The 19,131-nt window shown below is 43.0% G+C and overlaps 1 protein-coding gene across 5 annotated transcripts in view; it reads left to right on the plus strand.

Annotated features, from left to right (window-relative positions):
• The window catches only part of NOL4 (nucleolar protein 4), a 214,182-nt gene that overhangs the window by 172,127 nt on the left and 22,924 nt on the right, over nt 1-19,131 (plus strand). For all 5 annotated transcript variants that reach the window (XM_075270539.1, XM_075270536.1, XM_075270537.1 and 2 more), the window contains one exon: nt 6,047-6,160. In XM_075270539.1, the coding sequence (XP_075126640.1) occupies nt 6,047-6,160 (114 nt within the window). The remainder of the gene's footprint in view (nt 1-6,046; nt 6,161-19,131) is intronic.

Genomic DNA, 19,131 nt, shown 5'->3' on the forward strand with positions numbered 1-19,131 from the left:
AAGGCACCATCTGAAGGGTTATCTACTCTTGACAATTCCTACTTGTTAGAAGGTTCACTAAACAAAAGGCAGATTACAAGGTGTCACCCTCCTAAGTACCCGAGGGGTCACTTATTATGTTTAGGAAAACCCGGCAGTTAGTATTTTATTTCCCTGCACAAGGTAAGTGAAGCTTTACAAAGTGTCCATTCAGATTAATGGGTCATCTATGCATTGCCGGGCTTCCAGAGTAATAAATGTTCTTTGTAGCCATGGTTTAAGAATACAACCACCCACATCACACACACATACCACAGTAACTCAGAACTTTCCAACACGGTATATGAAAATGGTTTTTCTAAACCAGACAACCCCTTTAAATGAAACATTGGACCATTATGACGGCACCATCCATGGAGGACATGCTCTCTCTAAGGGTCTGTTTACATGGAGTTTTTTGCAGGCAGATTTTGACGTGGACTCCACCTCAAAATCCACCTGAAAAAATGCCTTCCAGTCATTTCAATGGCAGTCACTAGCAGTTTTTTTCCTCTAGCGTTTTTTTCAGGTAGCGGGAAAAAAAAGCGACATGACCTATCTTCAAGCAGATTCCGTTTGGAAAAATCCATTTTAGTCCATGTGAGGCGGAAAAAAACTCAATGTGGTTTTTTGGCACGGTTTTTGATGCAGTTTTTGCAAAAGCGGCTAGCGGGGTTTTTTTAAGAGAAGTTTACAGGTCCATACAATATGCTGGAGCAAAAAAAACAAAAAAACAAAAAAACTAAAAACGCCTCAAAAAAAGCATCATGTAAAAAACCGTCAAAAAGCAGATTTTTTTGAGCTTGCAAAAATCTCCGTGTGAACATACCCTAACATGCTGCACTCATTTGCCTATAGAAGATGTTTGAATTGCTGCTGTAAAGGAAGCATGTGGTCAGTAACAATACTGTTATGTATGCCCTGGGATCTAAAGTGTGATCGGTTGGTATTTAGGGGGCTATTGAGCGTCAAAACAATATTCCTACATCATTACCATCAGATCCATATTGATCAGTTCACATCGGCACCAAGGATCAATAATATAACATCGTGTTCTGACCCCAACATCTGCATGGAGAAGCAGAACAAAGACAAGATAAGAGAGTAGTTAGTGCAATGACATATTCCAGTCTTCAGCTGTCCAGTATTGGTAACTCAGGACCTTCTCTGGCTTCTGTTTCTTGTTTGGAGTGTTCAGAAGATTTATCGTAAAACATGGTCATTTAGGCTATAACCCTTCTGTCACTATAATCCAAGTATTCTCCTCTAACCATTGTCTAATCCCTCTTAAAGAGGATCTGTCACCAGGTCTGAAAAGCCCAAGGGCATCCATCATCTGATAGGTGCTGTCACCCTGAGTGTATTGGTGCATGGCTTATAGAAATCCATCCAGCCACTCCAAAGATTAAAGCCCTTTTAATGCAATTAGGGTATGCACACAGAGACCCTGCCCATATACCACAGTGTTACCACCCACTTGGCTAGTTTCTAACAACTCTAAAAGGGCTTATATTTTTAAGATAAGATAATCCTTTAATAGTCCCACATTGGGGAAATTTCAGTATGTTACAGCAGCATAGTAATACAGATACAGGATAATACACAGTAATATATTACAGACGTAGACACACATAAGCTGAGAAGAGAAGATATCCTAGGAGTCCATAGCAGCTAAGGAAAAAACGGAAGAGAAAGAGGAAGACCTCATGGTCATCGTCATAATCATTAGTTCTCTGTGCGGAGTGATCTTCGCTTGGTCTGATGTAGATTATACAGCCTGATCGCGGTTGGAATGGCTGTACGGATTTGGATAAACAAAACACCATAATGCTTGAAGTGATAGCACCTATCAGATGAAGTATATCATTGGTCTTTTAAGACCAATTTAATGTTTTCTATCAGCACATGTGAAAACTCCTTGAGATCAGTAGTTTATGGAAGATTTAAATCACCACATCTCATCAAAGTCACTTGTATTATGGTGTGTATCATTTTACTGGAAATACAGCGGTACACACTGTAATGCATCCAAAACAGCCAGTAAGGAACAGAAAAGCAGAGATCCTAAGGCAGAACACAGGTGAAGATAGCTAGGATGGAGTAGTCTGGCACATAGTAGAGATGGTCAAGGATTGGTTTGTCATATATGGTCTAGTACATAGTGGAGGTGGTGAAGGAGTGGTTTAGATCATAAGACAGTTATAGGAAAAGAGTTCAAGCACATAGTGGAGGTGGTCAAGGAGTGGTCTGGAACATAGTGGAGATAATGAAGGAGTAGTCTTGTACATAGTGGAGGTGGGGTGGTGTGGCATATTATGGACTTGGGGAAGGAGTGGCCTGATACAAAGTGGAGTTGGTGAAGAAGTGGTCTAGTATATAGTGGAGTTTGTGAAGGAGTGGTCTGGCATATGGTGGAGTTGGTGAAGAAGTGGTCTGGCAAATAGTGGTCTTGGGGATGGAGTGGCCTGGTACATAATGGAGTTGGTGAAGGAGTGGTTTGGCACATAGTAATGCTGGTGAAGGAGTGGTTTAGATCATAAGACAGAGGAGGAGATGTCTGCCACATAGTGAAGCTGGTGAAGGAGTTGTCTGGCATGTAGTAAAGATAGTACATGAATAGTGTTGGCAATAAGACAGCTCAAGAAGCAGTGGTATGGTACATCGCACACCAGGTATAGAAGTAGATTAGCACATAAAGGGAATGAAGTTGTCTGGAACACAGTAAAGTTGGTAAATGAGTTTTGGCACAGTAGTGTAGCATATAAGATAACTAGGTAAGGCGTGGTCTGGAATATTATAGAGTTAGTATAGGATTAGTTTAGTGTATAAGGTATTGTGGAAAATAATGGACTGGTCTCATAAAATAACAGTTAGTGAAGGAGTGGTCTGGTACATATGTGGTCTACAGGGGCGGGAGAAGGTTGAATATACTGTACACCCACAGATATAATATAATATATGTGATTATGGCTGCACTAAGCACATGTACGCTGCCGTGATGCTATCCGCAGAATTCACACAAGAAGAGATTCATATATACACTTCATTCTGATCCTACATTAGGTGTACTAATGGATAGCAACCTTCATTGTCATTATGGTGAGCACAACCTTATGTGGTTAGGAGAATGGATTGTTGGCTTTGGTTAAGGGCATAGACTGTAATTCGCTTTTAAACGCAATAAATACTTCCATGAGCCTTGTCACGGAGCTCTATATTTCCATGTTATAAGACCCATAAAACACTGTAGTCCTCTGGCACTGTATTAATTGACTTGATTTGAGCTGAAATTATCCATAGCTAAATATTACCTCTCCTAATGTTGCAGCGAGGACATTTCACAAGGAAAAAAGGCAAATTTGACACAACATCATTTCACATTGACAGTCATTATTTCTCAAATACATTTTTTCACCCGGTAATTTTTTCCATAGAGTATTAGATGTAATGTGTGAATGTCTTTTCTTTGTTAATATTTCATGAAGTGGCACAATGCTGTTTATGACCATCTAATTGTTCTAGAGAAAGAAATCATCGCATTATAGATACATGAGAATAGCATTAGAACAAATCCTTGCTCTAGACAATAAGTGGCGAATGTGGTGTTTTGTGTCATGTGAGATATATACACAGAGATCACATTCTACATAATGCATTACAATGAATACGGTACTTAATGTTGGCGAGATGTTTTATCTCTGTAGAAATACATCAAATGAATCCATTAATAGTGCTGTGTTATACCTGTTTTGTACTTTTATGATTTTTTTTTCTTTTTTGTGGAGGCTTTTATCCCTTTTATCAGCTTGGATTAGGCCCAGTTCACATCTGTGTTCGGGTTTCCGTTTGGGGAGTCTGCTTGGGAACCCTCCCCCCCCTCCCCCGAACGGAAACCTATACGCATTAAAAAGCTGTTGCCTAAGGAAACCACACAGACCCCATACACTATAATGGGGTCCATGTGGTTTCCGCACAAATCATGGGGAAGAGAAAAGTGCTGCTTGCAGGTCTTTTCTCTCTGCTTATTTCGTGCGGAAACCACACGGACCCCATTATAGTCTAAGGGGTCTCCGGGTTTCCCTGGGTAACCGCTTTTTAATGCGTATGGGCTTCCATTCAGGGGGTCCCCAAGCAGACTCCCCAAATGGAAACCCGAATGCAGATGTGAAATGGGCCTTATATTCTTCGTATTGCCCATATTCTATTCTTTCCCACATATTATCCATTTTATAAGATACATTTTATAAGCTACTTGTTTTCTTCTTGTGAAGTAATAAGGAAATAGCAACTTGAGCAGTGGTTTCCTCTAGACAAGTGCGGTCCCAAACTGATAGCATATCAAGAACAGCAGCCTGTGTTGCTAAAGCATCTCAGTAATGCTAAAGTTGTGCTAAATCCCACCCAATGCTGGCTTCAACTTTGGACATATCGAGGTAGATTCCAGAGCCCGATAGCCTTGGGGCACCAAATGCAATCTGGGTGAATCTTCCCGATGCTATTCAAGCTGGGGGTGAGGTAGACATGAAGCCCCCTGTGACTTTGTTGCCCATGGGCCCCTGCGCCCTTGCTGCCGGCTCTGTTAGATTCTATGGTAGATTGGATGACCTCATAGACCCAGAATAGATGCTATGTAACTACACGGTTAAATGTGACATCACCACAGAAGTCAGCTATTCCAATTTTTTTAATACTACAGTATATTGTTAAGATTTATCTGATAAAACCAATATCCAGTGAAAGTGTGATCTTATTTCTATATAATTCAATATTTGTATTTGGTATTCTGTTTTATATCACGTCTACCAAGTGTTATACAGTATATCTTACATTCAAAATCTTTTCCTATTGTATCAGTGGAAAGGATTGAAATTTTTCTGCACAAGGACTTTGACACTGATTTTGGGAGCTGATTGACAGGTTCACCCGCTCAGAAATCATCCTGCCTGCTGCAGGAAGTTTTCCTGCTCCCTTTAATTTCAGTTGGAGGTTTGGATGAAATCCACCCAAAAAAATGATCAGGATACTTCTTTTTCCACTCGCTATTTTTTGTTGAGAATGAAAAATGAATCATCTGCCTTCCATTGAAATGAACGGGAGGTGAAAATTTTGTAATAAAATTGTCACTGTGTGATCATAGCCTTACCTGACAAACTGCTCTAAAATCTGCCACCTTAAAAGCTAAGGCCCCACGTTGTGTAAACGCAACTTTTTTTGTTGCAGATTTTATTACAGTTTTTTGAGCCAAAAATCAAAAATGGCTACAAAAGGAATGTGAAATATCTAGGAAGTTCTTAGGGCTAGTTCACACGGGGTTCCGTGTGTACACATTCCATGGCAGCTGCCGCGAAGGGATTTCGGTACAGTGCACCAGCATCCTGTCGCAGCATTCCGCAATGGATTAGGTCCAAATGAATGGGCCGGAGCCTTGCGCCGCGGATGCCACGGCTGATTCACATGCAAAATCCGTGGAAAGATAGGGCAGCTTACTTCTTTTTTACGCTAAAAGCTAGTGGATTTTGAGGCGGATTCTGCGTCAAAATCCGCTACCAACTTGACCCGTGTGAACTAGCCCTTATACTTCTACCCTCTGCTCAATCCACTTCTGGCTTTGGCTCAGAAAAATGCAACAAAATCTGCAACAAAAAACGCATTTCCGCAGCGTGGGACCTCAGCCTTAAATGAATGGGAAGCAAATTTCAGGCAGAATTTTGGGCCAGTTTCAAGGCCTCAAAATCAGCCCCAAATCCCTCGTGTGAACATACCCTTAGTCAGACCTTTGGTTAAAATTTTTCTCCATAGTTGTCTTATAATATACTAAACAACATGACTTGTGATATATTCCAGGTGGAGGATTATCCTGTGTTTCTTCATTTCGTCATCAGTTCATTTCCCCCTTTCAGTTCTTGTTGTTGTTGTGTATATGTGCATTGTAAAGTGACATTTCAATAAATGCCGTCCTGTCTCCTTTTAACCCTTGCAATCCAACAGCTGTTTAATCCCAGTATTTCTGTAATGTGCTTTTTTTCAGTCCCGACCTATCCCCTCACACCTCACCTCTGCTGTAGCAGAAAGTATCTTAGCCTCAGCCTGTGAGAGTGAAAGTAGGAATGCGGCCAAGAGGATGAAGCTAGACAGACAGCAGGTACCGTCCATGTCCATATATTATTATTGGAATGATGATAGTAATTATGTTGCTATTAATATACAAGGACTTATGTTCTTAAAAGGTCAATTATTCAGCAGTTTTTCATGTAATAACATTAGGGGCTGTCTCATGAAGGTAACCCTTTATCCATAGACTCAAAGCCTCTGTGTATGAGACAAAATAAAAAGTCATTGTGTCTCTCATCTAAATGGCCAATATGCAATGCTACATTTCCCTGTATCAGTCACTGAGAGAGGGATGGTTATAGAGCAGATTCTTCTGCCCTCATTGGAGCACATTTATTAAACTACTTGTACCATATTTGCCTTAATTTGCACCTTTTTTCTTATGGTTTTTTTGTGCTGGGCTGTACTTTGATTTTTGTTGGGGAAATGTGACATGGCTAAAGCATGCCAAAAGGGCAAAAAAAAAAGGGGCAAATGCGCGCTAGTGCATGGGCAGCATACAAAACCTGCAGGCACAATGTGCACATAGCCAAAATAGGCACAAATTACATCGGTCCACAGCATTTAACATAGGGGTACACCTACATCATATACAGACACCACAGTAAAACTAGTCTAAAAAAGTGGCACCTGCTAAAAATGCAGCAAAAAAACAATCCCCATTGTGTGCAATCTGTGGCATATAGTCTCCACCACCAGCTCAGGGAGGACTGCAAACTAATGATGTAGCCTGCAGAGGGGAAAATTGTTAAATAATGCAAATACAAGTTATGTAAAGACCAGAAATAGCATTACTCCTAATTAGAGATGAGCGAACACTAAAATGTTCGAGGTTCGAAATTCGATTCGAACAGCCGCTCACTGTTCGAGTGTTCGAATGGGTTTCGAACCCCATTATAGTCTATGGGGAACATAAACTCGTTAAGGGGGAAACCCAAATTCGTGTCTGGAGGGTCACCAAGTCCACTATGACACCCCAGGAAATGATACCAACACCCTGGAATGACACTGGGACAGCAGGGGAAGCATGTCTGGGGGCATAAAAGTCACTTTATTTCATGGAAATCCCTGTCAGTTTGCGATTTTCGCAAGCTAACTTTTCCCCATAGAAATGCATTGGCCAGTGCTGATTGGCCAGAGTACGGAACTCGACCAATCAGCGCTGGCTCTGCTGGAGGAGGCGGAGTCTAAGATAGCTCCACACCAGTCTCCATTCAGGTCCGACCTTAGACTCCGCCTCCTCCGGCAGAGCCAGCGCTGATTGGCCGAAGGCTGGCCAATGCATTCCTATGCGAATGCAGACTTAGCAGTGCTGAGTCAGTTTTGCTCAACTACACATCTGATGCACACTCGGCACTGCTACATCAGATGTAGCAATCTGATGTAGCAGAGCCGAGGGTGCACTAGAACCCCTGTGCAAACTCAGTTCACGCTAATAGAATGCATTGGCCAGCGCTGATTGGCCAATGCATTCTATTAGCCCGATGAAGTAGAGCTGAATGTGTGTGCTAAGCACACACATTCAGCACTGCTTCATCAAGCCAATACAATGCATTAGCCAGTGCTGATTGGCCAGAGTACGGAATTCGGCCAATCAGCGCTGGCCAATGCATTCTATTAGCCCGATGAAGTAGAGCTGAATGTGTGTGCTAAGCACACACATTCAGCACTGCTTCATCAAGCCAATACAATGCATTAGCCAGTGCTGATTGGCCAGAGTACGGAATTCGGCCAATCAGCGCTGGCTCTGCTGGAGGAGGCGGAGTCTAAGGTCGCTCCACACCAGTCTCCATTCAGGTCCGACCTTAGACTCCGCCTCCTCCGGCAGAGCCAGCGCTGATTGGCCGAAGGCTGGCCAATGCATTCCTATGCGAATGCAGACTTAGCAGTGCTGAGTCAGTTTTGCTCAACTACACATCTGATGCACACTCGGCACTGCTACATCAGATGTAGCAATCTGATGTAGCAGAGCCGAGGGTGCACTAGAACCCCTGTGCAAACTCAGTTCACGCTAATAGAATGCATTGGCCAGCGCTGATTGGCCAATGCATTCTATTAGCCCGATGAAGTAGAGCTGAATGTGTGTGCTAAGCACACACATTCAGCTCTACTTCATCGGGCTAATAGAATGCATTGGCCAGCGCTGATTGGCCAGAGTACGGAACTCGACCAATCAGCGCTGGCTCTGCTGGAGGAGGCGGAGTCTAAGATCGCTCCACACCAGTCTCCATTCAGGTCCGACCTTAGACTCCGCCTCCTCCAGCAGAGCCAGCGCTGATTGGCCGAATTCCGTACTCTGGCCAATCAGCACTGGCTAATGCATTGTATTGGCTTGATGAAGCAGTGCTGAATGTGTGTGCTTAGCACACACATTCAGCTCTACTTCATCGGGCTAATAGAATGCATTGGCCAATCAGCGCTGGCCAATGCATTCTATTAGCGTGAACTGAGTTTGCACAGGGGTTCTAGTGCACCCTCGGCTCTGCTACATCAGATTGCTACATCTGATGTAGCAGTGCCGAGTGTGCATCAGATGTGTAGTTGAGCAAAACTGACTCAGCACTGCTAAGTCTCTGCATTCGCATAGGAATGCATTGGCCAGCCTTCGGCCAATCAGCGCTGGCTCTGCCGGAGGAGGCGGAGTCTAAGGTCGGACCTGAATGGAGACTGGTGTGGAGCGATCTTAGACTCCGCCTCCTCCAGCAGAGCCAGCGCTGATTGGTCGAGTTCCGTACTCTGGCCAATCAGCGCTGGCCAATGCATTCTATTAGCCCGATGAAGTAGAGCTGAATGTGTGTGCTTAGCACACACATTCAGCTCTACTTCATCAGGCTAATAGAATACATTGGCCAATCAGCGCTGGCCAATGCATTCTATTAGCTTGATGAAGCAGAGTGTGCACAAGGGTTCAAGCGCACCCTCGGCTCTGATGTAGCAGAGCTGAGGGTGCACAAGGGTTCAAGTGCACCCTCGGCTCTCCTACATCAGAGCCGAGGGTGCGCTTGAACCCTTGTGCAGCCTCGGCTCTGCTACATCAGAGCCGAGGGTGCGCTTGAACCCTTGTGCACACTCTGCTTCATCAAGCTAATAGAATGCATTGGCCAGCACTGATTGGCCAGAGTACGGAATTCGGCCAATCAGCGCTGGCCAATGCATCCCTATGGGAAAAAGTTTATCTCACAAAAATCACAATTACACACCCGATAGAGCCCCAAAAAGTTATTTTTAATAACATTCCCCCCTAAATAAAGGTTATCCCTAGCTATCCCTGCCTGTACAGCTATCCCTGTCTCATAGTCACAAAGTTCACATTCTCATATGACCCGGATTTGAAATCCACTATTCGTCTAAAATGGAGGTCACCTGATTTCGGCAGCCAATGACTTTTTCCAATTTTTTTCAATGCCCCCAGTGTCGTAGTTCCTGTCCCACCTCCCCTGCGCTGTTATTGGTGCAAAAAAGGCGCCAGGGAAGGTGGGAGGGGAATCGAATTTTGGCGCACTTTACCACGTGGTGTTCGATTCGATTCGAACATGGCGAACACCCTGATATCCGATCGAACATGTGTTCGATAGAACACTGTTCGCTCATCTCTACTCCTAATGTATACACATGGTAGAGTAACCTGAAAGTCAAATGCAACAACCAGCATGCTAATTCTCTAAGTCCAGGCTTCCCAGTGTATGTTGTCAGTCTTTTTAGTAATGTAAAGTGACGGAAATACATTAAATACATACTTGCCAACTCTCCAGGGGCTACCGTGAAGCTCCCCAAGAACAGGGCAAATCTCTAAATGTTCCCTTATTCGCCAGGCTCTCTATCATTTTACATAAGACTTGGACACTTTATATGTTAGTCAAGTCCCAAAAAGTGGTGTGGCCAGTGCATTAACTTGCCCATGTCGCATAATGGGATGTAACATGCATAAAAGGGGCATGTCTTACCCAAATGGATGCATAGCAATGCCAAAAGGGCCATGACCTTGCCTGCATAATTCTGTGGTGTGTTCTGTGAATTGGTCTCCTGGAGACAACATTACAATATTGGCAAGTCTGATTAAATCTCTCTATTGTACATTGGTACTTTTATTAATCCATGCATAGCTATATGGATCATGCCAACAGAGCTAAAAGGAGACAATTTATATGAAAGATCTTGGATATTATTGTATTGTGGCCGCACACAGCACCAGTACAGCAGATGTTTATACACATTGGAAGCAATGGTTAGGTTTTTATTGCTTATTATTAGAGATGAGCGAACACGATTCGAAACAGCCGTTTCGAATAGCACACTCCCATAGAAATGAATGGACGTAGCCGGCAAGCGGGGGGGGGGGGTTAAGCAACCGGCCGTCGGCAAAGTCTGCGTGCTCATTTCTACTTATTATTCTTATTGTGCCCAAGATTTGCCATGGTACAATTGGGGTATATTAGTCATCCTCCTGGAATTCTACATTTGTGTGTGGTTTCCATAAGCCCCCTCTCTTTTTTCAGTCTAGGACAAACTGAATTTGGCAGGATTGTTTCTAAAAATTTGGACAACAAAAATATATCAATCTGGTACTACAACTAAAGCAAACGGGTTCCATGGATGATGTTGCTTATACAGTACTTTTGTTCCTTATAAACTTGTCTTCTAACATGTACAGGGCACCGATTTCATAAAGTCGATTTTATGAGTCACGTTCTGAATCAGCCGCAGTATTCACAGAACAAACCCCAAATTATAACTGTATATGGGTCAGCAGAATGATTCACCAGACCAGACTCTCCGTCTACACAATACAAGATTCTATTAGATCTGTACTTGTCAAACAGCAGGAGCCTTAATATTTCCAGCAACTTCTTATGTTAACCAGCTCTGGAACTGTTTTATCTAAGATCTATCTGATTTCAATCTGAGGGGCGTTTAATTGACTTGAAGACTTTTGAGCTGAGGAGTTGCCGCAGTGTTGGGGTGTAAGACATGGGGAAGTATCTACAGTAGGGGATGACTAGACAGTGAGGAGAACACGTTCCTTATAAGCTACAGTCCTATGAAAAAGTTTGGGCACCCCTATTAATCTTAATCATTTTTTGTTCTAAATATTTTGGTGTTTGCAACAGCCATTTCAGTTTGATATATCTAATAACTGATGGACACAGTAATATTTCAGGATTGAAATGAGGTTTATTGTACTAACAGAAAATGCGCAATATGCATTAAACCAAAATTTGACCGGTGCAAAAGTATGGGCACCCTTATTTTATTGATTTGAATACTCCTAACTACTTTTTACTGACTTACTGAAGCACAAAATTGGTTTTGTAACCTCAGTGAGCTTTGAACTTCATAGCCAGATGTATCCAATCATGAGAAAAGGTATTTAAGGTGGCCAATTGCAAGTTGTTCTACTATTTGAATCTCCTCTGAAGAGTGGCATCATGGGCTACTCAAAACAACTCTCAAATGATCTGAAAACAAAGATTGTTCAACATAGTTGTTCAGCGGAAGGATACAAAAAGCTGTCTCAGAGATTTAACCTGTCAGTTTCCACTGTGAGGAACATAGTAAGGAAATGGAAGACCACAGGGACAGTTCTTGTTAAGCCCAGAAGTGGCAGGCCAAGAAAAATATCAGAAAGGCAGAGAAGAAGAATGGTGAGAACAGTCAAGGACAATCCACAGACCACCTCCAAAGAGCTGCAGCATCATCTTGCTGCAGATGGTGTCACTGTGCATCGGTCAACTATACAGCGCACTTTGCACAAATAGAAGCTGTATGGGAGAGTGATGAGAAAGAAGCCGTTTCTGCACGTACGCCACAAATAGAGTTGCCTGAGGTATGAAAAAGCACATTTGGACAAGGCAGCTTCATTTTGGAAACAAAAATTGAGTTGTTTGGTTATAAAAAAAGGCGTTATGCATGGCGTCCAAAAAGAAACAGCATTCCAAGAAAAACACATGCTACCCACTGTAAAATTTGGTGGAGGTTCCATCATGCTTTGGGGCTGTGTGGCCAATGCCGGCATCGGGAATCTTGTTAAAGTTGAGGGTCGCACGGATTCCACTCAGTATCAGCAGATTCTTGAGAATAATGTTCAAGAATCAGTGACGAAGTTGAAGTTACGCCGGGGATGGATATTTCAGCAAGACAATGATCCAAAACACCGCTCCAAATCCTCAGGCATTCATGCAGAGGAACAATTACAATGTTCTGGAATGGCCATCCCAGTCCCCAGACCTGAATATCATTGAACATCTGTGGGATGATTTGAAGCGGGCTGTCCATGCTCGGCGACCATCTAACTTAACTGAACTTGAATTGTTTGTCCAAAATACCTTTATCCAGGATCCAGGAACTGATTAAAAGCTACAGGAAGCGACTAGAGGCTGTACTAAATATTAATGTCACTTTTCTGTTGAGGTGCCCATACTTTTGCACCGGTCAAATTTTGGTTTAATGCATATTGCGCATTTTCTGTTAGTACAATAAACCTCATTTCAATCCTGAATTACTGCTGTGTCCATCAGTTATTAGATATATCAAACTGAAATGGCTGCTGCAAATACCAAAATATTTAGAACTAAAAATGATTAAGATTAATAGGGGTGCCCAAACTTTTTCATAGGACTGTATCTGGGCTAGAGTTAGCCATATCTGATAAAAGTTTCAGACACTAAAGTGGAATGACCTTATTCACATGAACATTAGAAACAGCCATTTTTAGAACACAATAGGGGAAATTTATCAACCCATTTACATCTGTTTTCTGGCACAGACGGGAGATAATGTGGCACATCTTTAGCACAAGGCCATTTCTTGCGTCAGAAATTTGCCACATTCCCGATTCTGCACCTAGCTTGCCATTTTGGGTGTATTCTGCAGGGCGGAGAGTGACCTGGACTGGAGAGGGAGTGCCTCGGCCCGCCATTTCTATTATAACTCACTTTTCTGCCATTATAAAGGATATCTACCACAGTTTCTGAGTGGTGTATATTTCTGTTCAGGCACATGGCCTCTTAATAATTCAGGCATGCCTTGCGTCAATCAGAACCCTTAGTAAGACCGACATACAAAGCACCAGTCTTATGCCCGATTCACACATGCTGATGTGTTCCTTCCGCAAGGAGTCCACATTAGGTCCCTCCCGGACGGAACACAAGCGCAACTGCAAGCGCTGTGCAGTTTAAGCGCACGGGGCCTATAGACTATAATGAATTGTTCGTGCAGACAGTGTGTGGCAAGCCCACGGAACCCATTATAGTCTATGGGGCCCGTGTGCTTGAACTGCAAAGCGCTTGCAGTTGCGCTTGTACTCCGTCCAGGAGGGTCCTCATGCGGACGGAACACATCAGCATGTGTGAACCGGCCCTAAATCTGCCCAAATTGATTTCAGTTTGTCTATCCACATAACCTTTTTTTTGTCCCTCTTCATGGATGCCGCATGGATACAAAAAGGCAGTGAAATAAATGACAATTTTATCTATTTTTCAAGGCTGTTTTTTTCAATGCTCATGTAAATGCACCTTAAAGGGGTTGTCCCGTCACAAGGATCCTATCTATACTGCTTGTTAATGTGGATGTAAGACTTTTCCTAAATACACTGCTTCAGCAAAACTGCTTTGTTTGGCCACTATATTACTTTATTCAATTCTTTGTGGCCACAGCCCTGACCTAGCTGCTCCTGAGTCAAATGATGTATCTGCTGCTCTCAGGGGGGAGGGAGGAGGGGCTAAGTGCAGGGAGCGAGCCTGTGTATCTAGCTATTCCTGTATCTACACCACATGACCTAGGTCCTGCACTCAGATAGGGGAGAGGAGCTTTCTTTCATTTCTTCTGTTCTCCCAGTTATCAGGCTAGCTAATTCAATTGTGTTCATTATGGCAGAGACAGGCAGTCTCTGTATGTAACAGAATGGAGTTGCTGCTGCCTGTACTTCATAGTCCAATGTGGGTGGGCGGAGCTACATGCAATTTTGGGAGGCGGAGCTAAACGGTAGGTTGCCTGTGAAACTCCGCCCACCAAATGATGCAAGAAACCAGGAAGAAAGAAGATTTTATAAGAGTGAAGACTACTGAGTATGTGAGGTGGGAATACCCCTTTAAGCTAACCCTATCATTCCTACATTGTCATATTTTGCCAGTTCTGGATCTTGACGTTCTATTGAAGTTTTTGCAAACTTCCAATAGTTGAGTCCTTTTATGTGACATCATGTTTACCAGCAGAGGTTAATTGGTTTGACTAATCCGTCAATGGTGGTCTCAAGTGTGACAAGTACGTGGGATTAGCGTTTTAATATGCTTTAGGATGCCAGGCATCCACCTGCCCTCCTGTATCTACATGTTCTGAAGTGGTCACAGAAGGTTATGGAGACAGGACGCCTGCTATATAGTACACTGCCTCTCCATACGGAACAGGGCTTAGGAAAAATAGAATGATTGTATATTATAGCATGTGCTTCCAGTTCACTACAGTGATGGAGGGCCCGGTGAAGTGTCTAGCACATGGCAACGAGCATTCAAGATCTTGTAGCAAATAACTCCTTTTCTCAGAAATTTGTGCAGTGCCTGTCTTTCTGGAAATCTCTGAATAACTTTACAAATGCTATAATTTCCTTTGTCAATTGTGTAAGCCCTTATTCAGTCTGACAGTTTTCATACTGGATTAATAGTGCAGGGAGACACCTTATGTTCAAGGGAAACGCTCAGTTGGATTTTCATTAATACATTTCCAGGAGGAATAACAGAGCAACTGAACAATGCAGGGTCCTAAGGACAGGTTCTTTAGAATTGAATGCAAACTGCAAACAGGACCTAAAGCAGACAAAGAAAGGTGAAACTTCTTTCCCAAATGTTTAGTAAAAATTTACCTACCTTGAAAATACTTTATACTTATGGCCTTCACAGAGGCAAAATAGCCGTATTATTGGTTAAGTGAATTATTAGCATTAAAAGAACCCAATGGTTAGAATATTTCCAGAAAGGGGGCGCTAAATCCAAGTGAATCAATGAAATGTTTGTTGTCCGGGTTTATAAAATATGGCAATTTTCCTAAAGAAAGAGTTGCATAGCTGTGGTATTGAACTCATCCTACCACATTTGACTTCTTATGGACTTGGCTTAGTTGCTAGGTTTGCCTGATAAAGTGAGACATTAGAAGCATATTTCCTGACGATGTGACTATTTTCTTTCTCACTGGCTGTTTAGTAGCCTGCATTTACCATATCATTATTATACTGTAATGGAAATGAGCTCTCCATGCTCAGACCTCCCGATGAGCTTGTGATAGACTTGTGCGTATACATAGCAGCCAATCAGGGGAGGCAAAGCTGCAGGGAGGAGAAGAGCAGAAGCCTGAACCAATGATGATACAGGAGGCGTGTCCCTGACTACCTCAGGCTACCTGTGGACATTGCAGTTTAGCTGAAGTCACTGATCAGGGCTCAGCTGAAACAGAGCGGAGCTAAAAAGATCTGAGGAAAACAAGGAGCTGATAATTTCGCTAGTTATGTCCTTGCTCACATATTGTTGTTTTTCTCCTGACAGACGTTAAGGATTACAGCCTTTGTTCTGTAGGTTGTCTACATCTACAAAAACATCCATACATGTGCCCCATATCTCTGTGACTACACTCTGGTGCTCCTGGACTAAACTAAATGGCTTTGTGACCACATTTTCCTGCAAGGTTAGGCTACGTTCATGCGGCAGAAAATAAAGAGAAATTCCTCTTCTTTTTTTGCTGTGGTATTTGAGTGTGGGATTGCCGCGACGTAATGCTAGTGCCCTTGCTCTTCTTTGCTGGTTAGACCTGGGTGAATGGGCCTAATTGGCAGAAACGCCCAACCCGTGGAATCCACAGCAAGATCGAGCAGAATGCTGATTTGTTTTTCAAGGGGAGGCAGATTTGGGGCAGAATCTGCTATGGTTTCAGTACCCTTACTAGGATACCCAAGAAAGCTGATTACCGCTTTACATCAGGGGTGCACAGCCATTGGCTCTGGGGCTGCATACAGCTCGCAATGGTTTTTTGGTACTTCTATATTGAGGACTCCAGAGAGAGTAAGATGATTGTATATAAATGTGGCTTTCTCCAATGTAGTATACGGCGTACGTAAAATGCTTGGCTGTTCTAATAACTTTCAAAACATGTCTTTACATGGTCACCTTAGTTCCTTTTCTCTGGAGTGACAAATTGGGGAGCAGGACACCAGTATTAGTGTAAGTTCAAGAAATCTCACAAGATATTTATGGCAGATGGTTAAAACGGTGGTTAGCACTGCAGCACTGGAGTCCTGGGTTCAAATCCCGCCAGGACCAACATCTGCAAGGAGTTTGTATGTTCTACCTGTGTTTGCATGAATTTCCTCCCATTCTACAAAGACATACTGATAGGAAAAAAAAAATGAACATTGTGATCCCTATATGGGGCTCACAATTTACGTAAAAAAAAAAAAAAGAAGATATTTATGGCATATATGATCAATAGGTTAGATGGGAAATACCCCATTAAATATCATTGGGACCCTTGGGAGTGGCACCATCTATCAATGTAGTCCTTGGACAAGAGAATGTTGTGCGCTCCTGCGTTAGATGATATGTGAGGTCTAGATCCCGTCCTCTGGTCTAGTTATCTATGATAATTGCCTCTGTAGTGAACAAGGGGGTGCACGGTGGTGATGGTAGTCCAGGGCTGATGGGGGTAGTAGTCACGGTTATGTCACAGGCCTGAGTGGTATACAACCCTGTCCCCCTGTCACATACATGTACCTTTTCTTTCACTTTAGCTGTTACTTTTCTACAGTATACAGGCTGGAATGACTTCTGTGACAAAGAGTCCAGTAACAACGGTTTTGCAGAACTTTACTTGAAAGATCACTTGTGCATGCAATGTACAGATATCACAGTCTCTTTAGTAGCAAATAGCAGTATAGCTTTTACACTTATCACATGTAATTGCAGCACTTCAGTCACAGTCCCATATCCACTGCAGTAGCAGGTATACAGATTTGGGGTAGGAAATAGTTAATAGATATACAGTCCAGTGCAGTTTTAGCTCTACCTTGGGAGATGTGTCACAGCTTGGCTATACTGTGCAATGTGATGCAAGAGAGTACTTACAGAGTAGGTGCTAGAGCAATGCCCTATAGCAGGGTGCTAAAGCCGTGAATCAACGACGTGAAAGCCGCTTAGGTTAGATCCAGCTGGGGAACCCATGAGAAGCGTGGATCCAGGCAGAGGACTTCTTTATCCAACAGGTAACTCCTCTGACTTAGGCCAATAGAACAGGAATAGACTTTTCAGATGATCTCCCAGGTGTGGACTGGCAGGAATTCAGTAGTTGGGATGGACTGGTAGCTGTATGTAGCCCATGTGAGATTCTGACCAGCCTGGAGCAATGCTGACAGACATGTGGACTGGCTGGAAGCCAGGCTTAGACCCTCTTCTCCAGTCCTCTCTCTGTGTAAGCAGGGGCTAGACTAGGGACAAGTCTCAGCTTGACCTAGAAGCAGCTTGAGCTCCTATAGGCTGAGAGCAAAACATGTGACTGAAGTTTGCAAGATGCTCAAACATGTGGGGTTTGAAAAACATGTGGGTTTGCAAAGATAAAACAAGGTGCAAAGCTAGTTAACCTCTACACTGCTGCAGACAATGCTAACTGTATGCTAAGTAATACAATACAATACAATATACAGCACACAAATAGAATGGCTGGCATTAGAGATTACCACCTGACAATATAAGAGATAATATGGTGACAAAATGAATGTTTTAAACAGAACATTAACATCTGGTTCTGGGACACTGCACCTCCACCATATAGTAACCATGTGCTGTCTTCTTAAAGCTTTTATTCTGTTAAGTGACTGATGTGCAGATTTCTGTAGGCGAAGTTTGGTGATATTACTTTGTATCTGATTTTAATGGACACAGATCATAATACTCTTTTTTCAGCATTTATATGACAGTGACATCTGACTTCACATCTGCTAGAGAGCCGTGGGAGTAACAATGGAGCAGGGGTGACTCTAAGACTCTTTCTAATGCACATTGAGTGGGAAATGTTCTTTGTGCCTGGAGCGGCGTTACAGAATTGAACTTTAGACTCTAGAATTAAGTTTTGGGGTTAATCAGTTTATAAACCTTGTTATATTACAGTGTGAAACTGTTATTCACCATATAGTCTGTAACAGGTTGTGTAACACATTACAAACCAGCTTTTCAACATGTAAAATAGAAAAAGTCATATTTTAATAATGTCATGGCCATTTCGCTGAGTACTTGCAGAATGAATGATAGCTATTGTTAGAACCAAACCAAACTATTACTTAGGAAAAAAATCTAGTTGCTCATCATAGCACCATTTGGCAACCAGTGGGATGCCTCTGGGTTTGAGTACCACTGTATAAGTCTATTACTTTATAGGCCTGTGGATCACTGTATGAGTCTCTGTACTATTGTATGGGCTTGTGTACCACTATATGACTCTGTATAACTGTATGGGTCTCTGTACTATTGCATCCCTCCCAACCCTCCCGTATTCTGCTGGACATTCCCGGATTCGGGGTCCTGTCCGGCAGTCCCGGTCAGTGGGAGGTATGTCCTGGTTTCGGAGGACGCAGATGAGTTTAATACACAGACGAGTGAAGTAGGAGCTGTCACAGCTCAGTTCCTGCTTCACTGCTGTACCCCAGCTCCTGGAGATGTAGGTGCGATGTGATGACATCACTCACATCACGCCTACAACGTGAGTGAGACTGGGGGCAGAGATGGAGGGGGGGACATGAAACTGGGGGCAGAAGAAGGGGAGACATGAAATTGGGGGAGAGATGAAACTGGGGCAGGTGAAAGGGGAATATGAAACTGGGGGAGAGATGGAGGGGGGACATCTAATTTACAGCTGACTGTAGGAGGATTATACTGTGTAGGGACACATTTTGTCCCTCTTTCTGTTCTTTGAAAGTTATTAGGTATGACTATTGTATGAGCCTGTGTACCACTGTATGAGTCTGTCTATTAC

Source organism: Leptodactylus fuscus, chromosome 4 (genome assembly GCF_031893055.1).
Source record: "Leptodactylus fuscus isolate aLepFus1 chromosome 4, aLepFus1.hap2, whole genome shotgun sequence".
Classification (NCBI taxonomy): Eukaryota; Metazoa; Chordata; class Amphibia; order Anura; family Leptodactylidae; genus Leptodactylus; species Leptodactylus fuscus.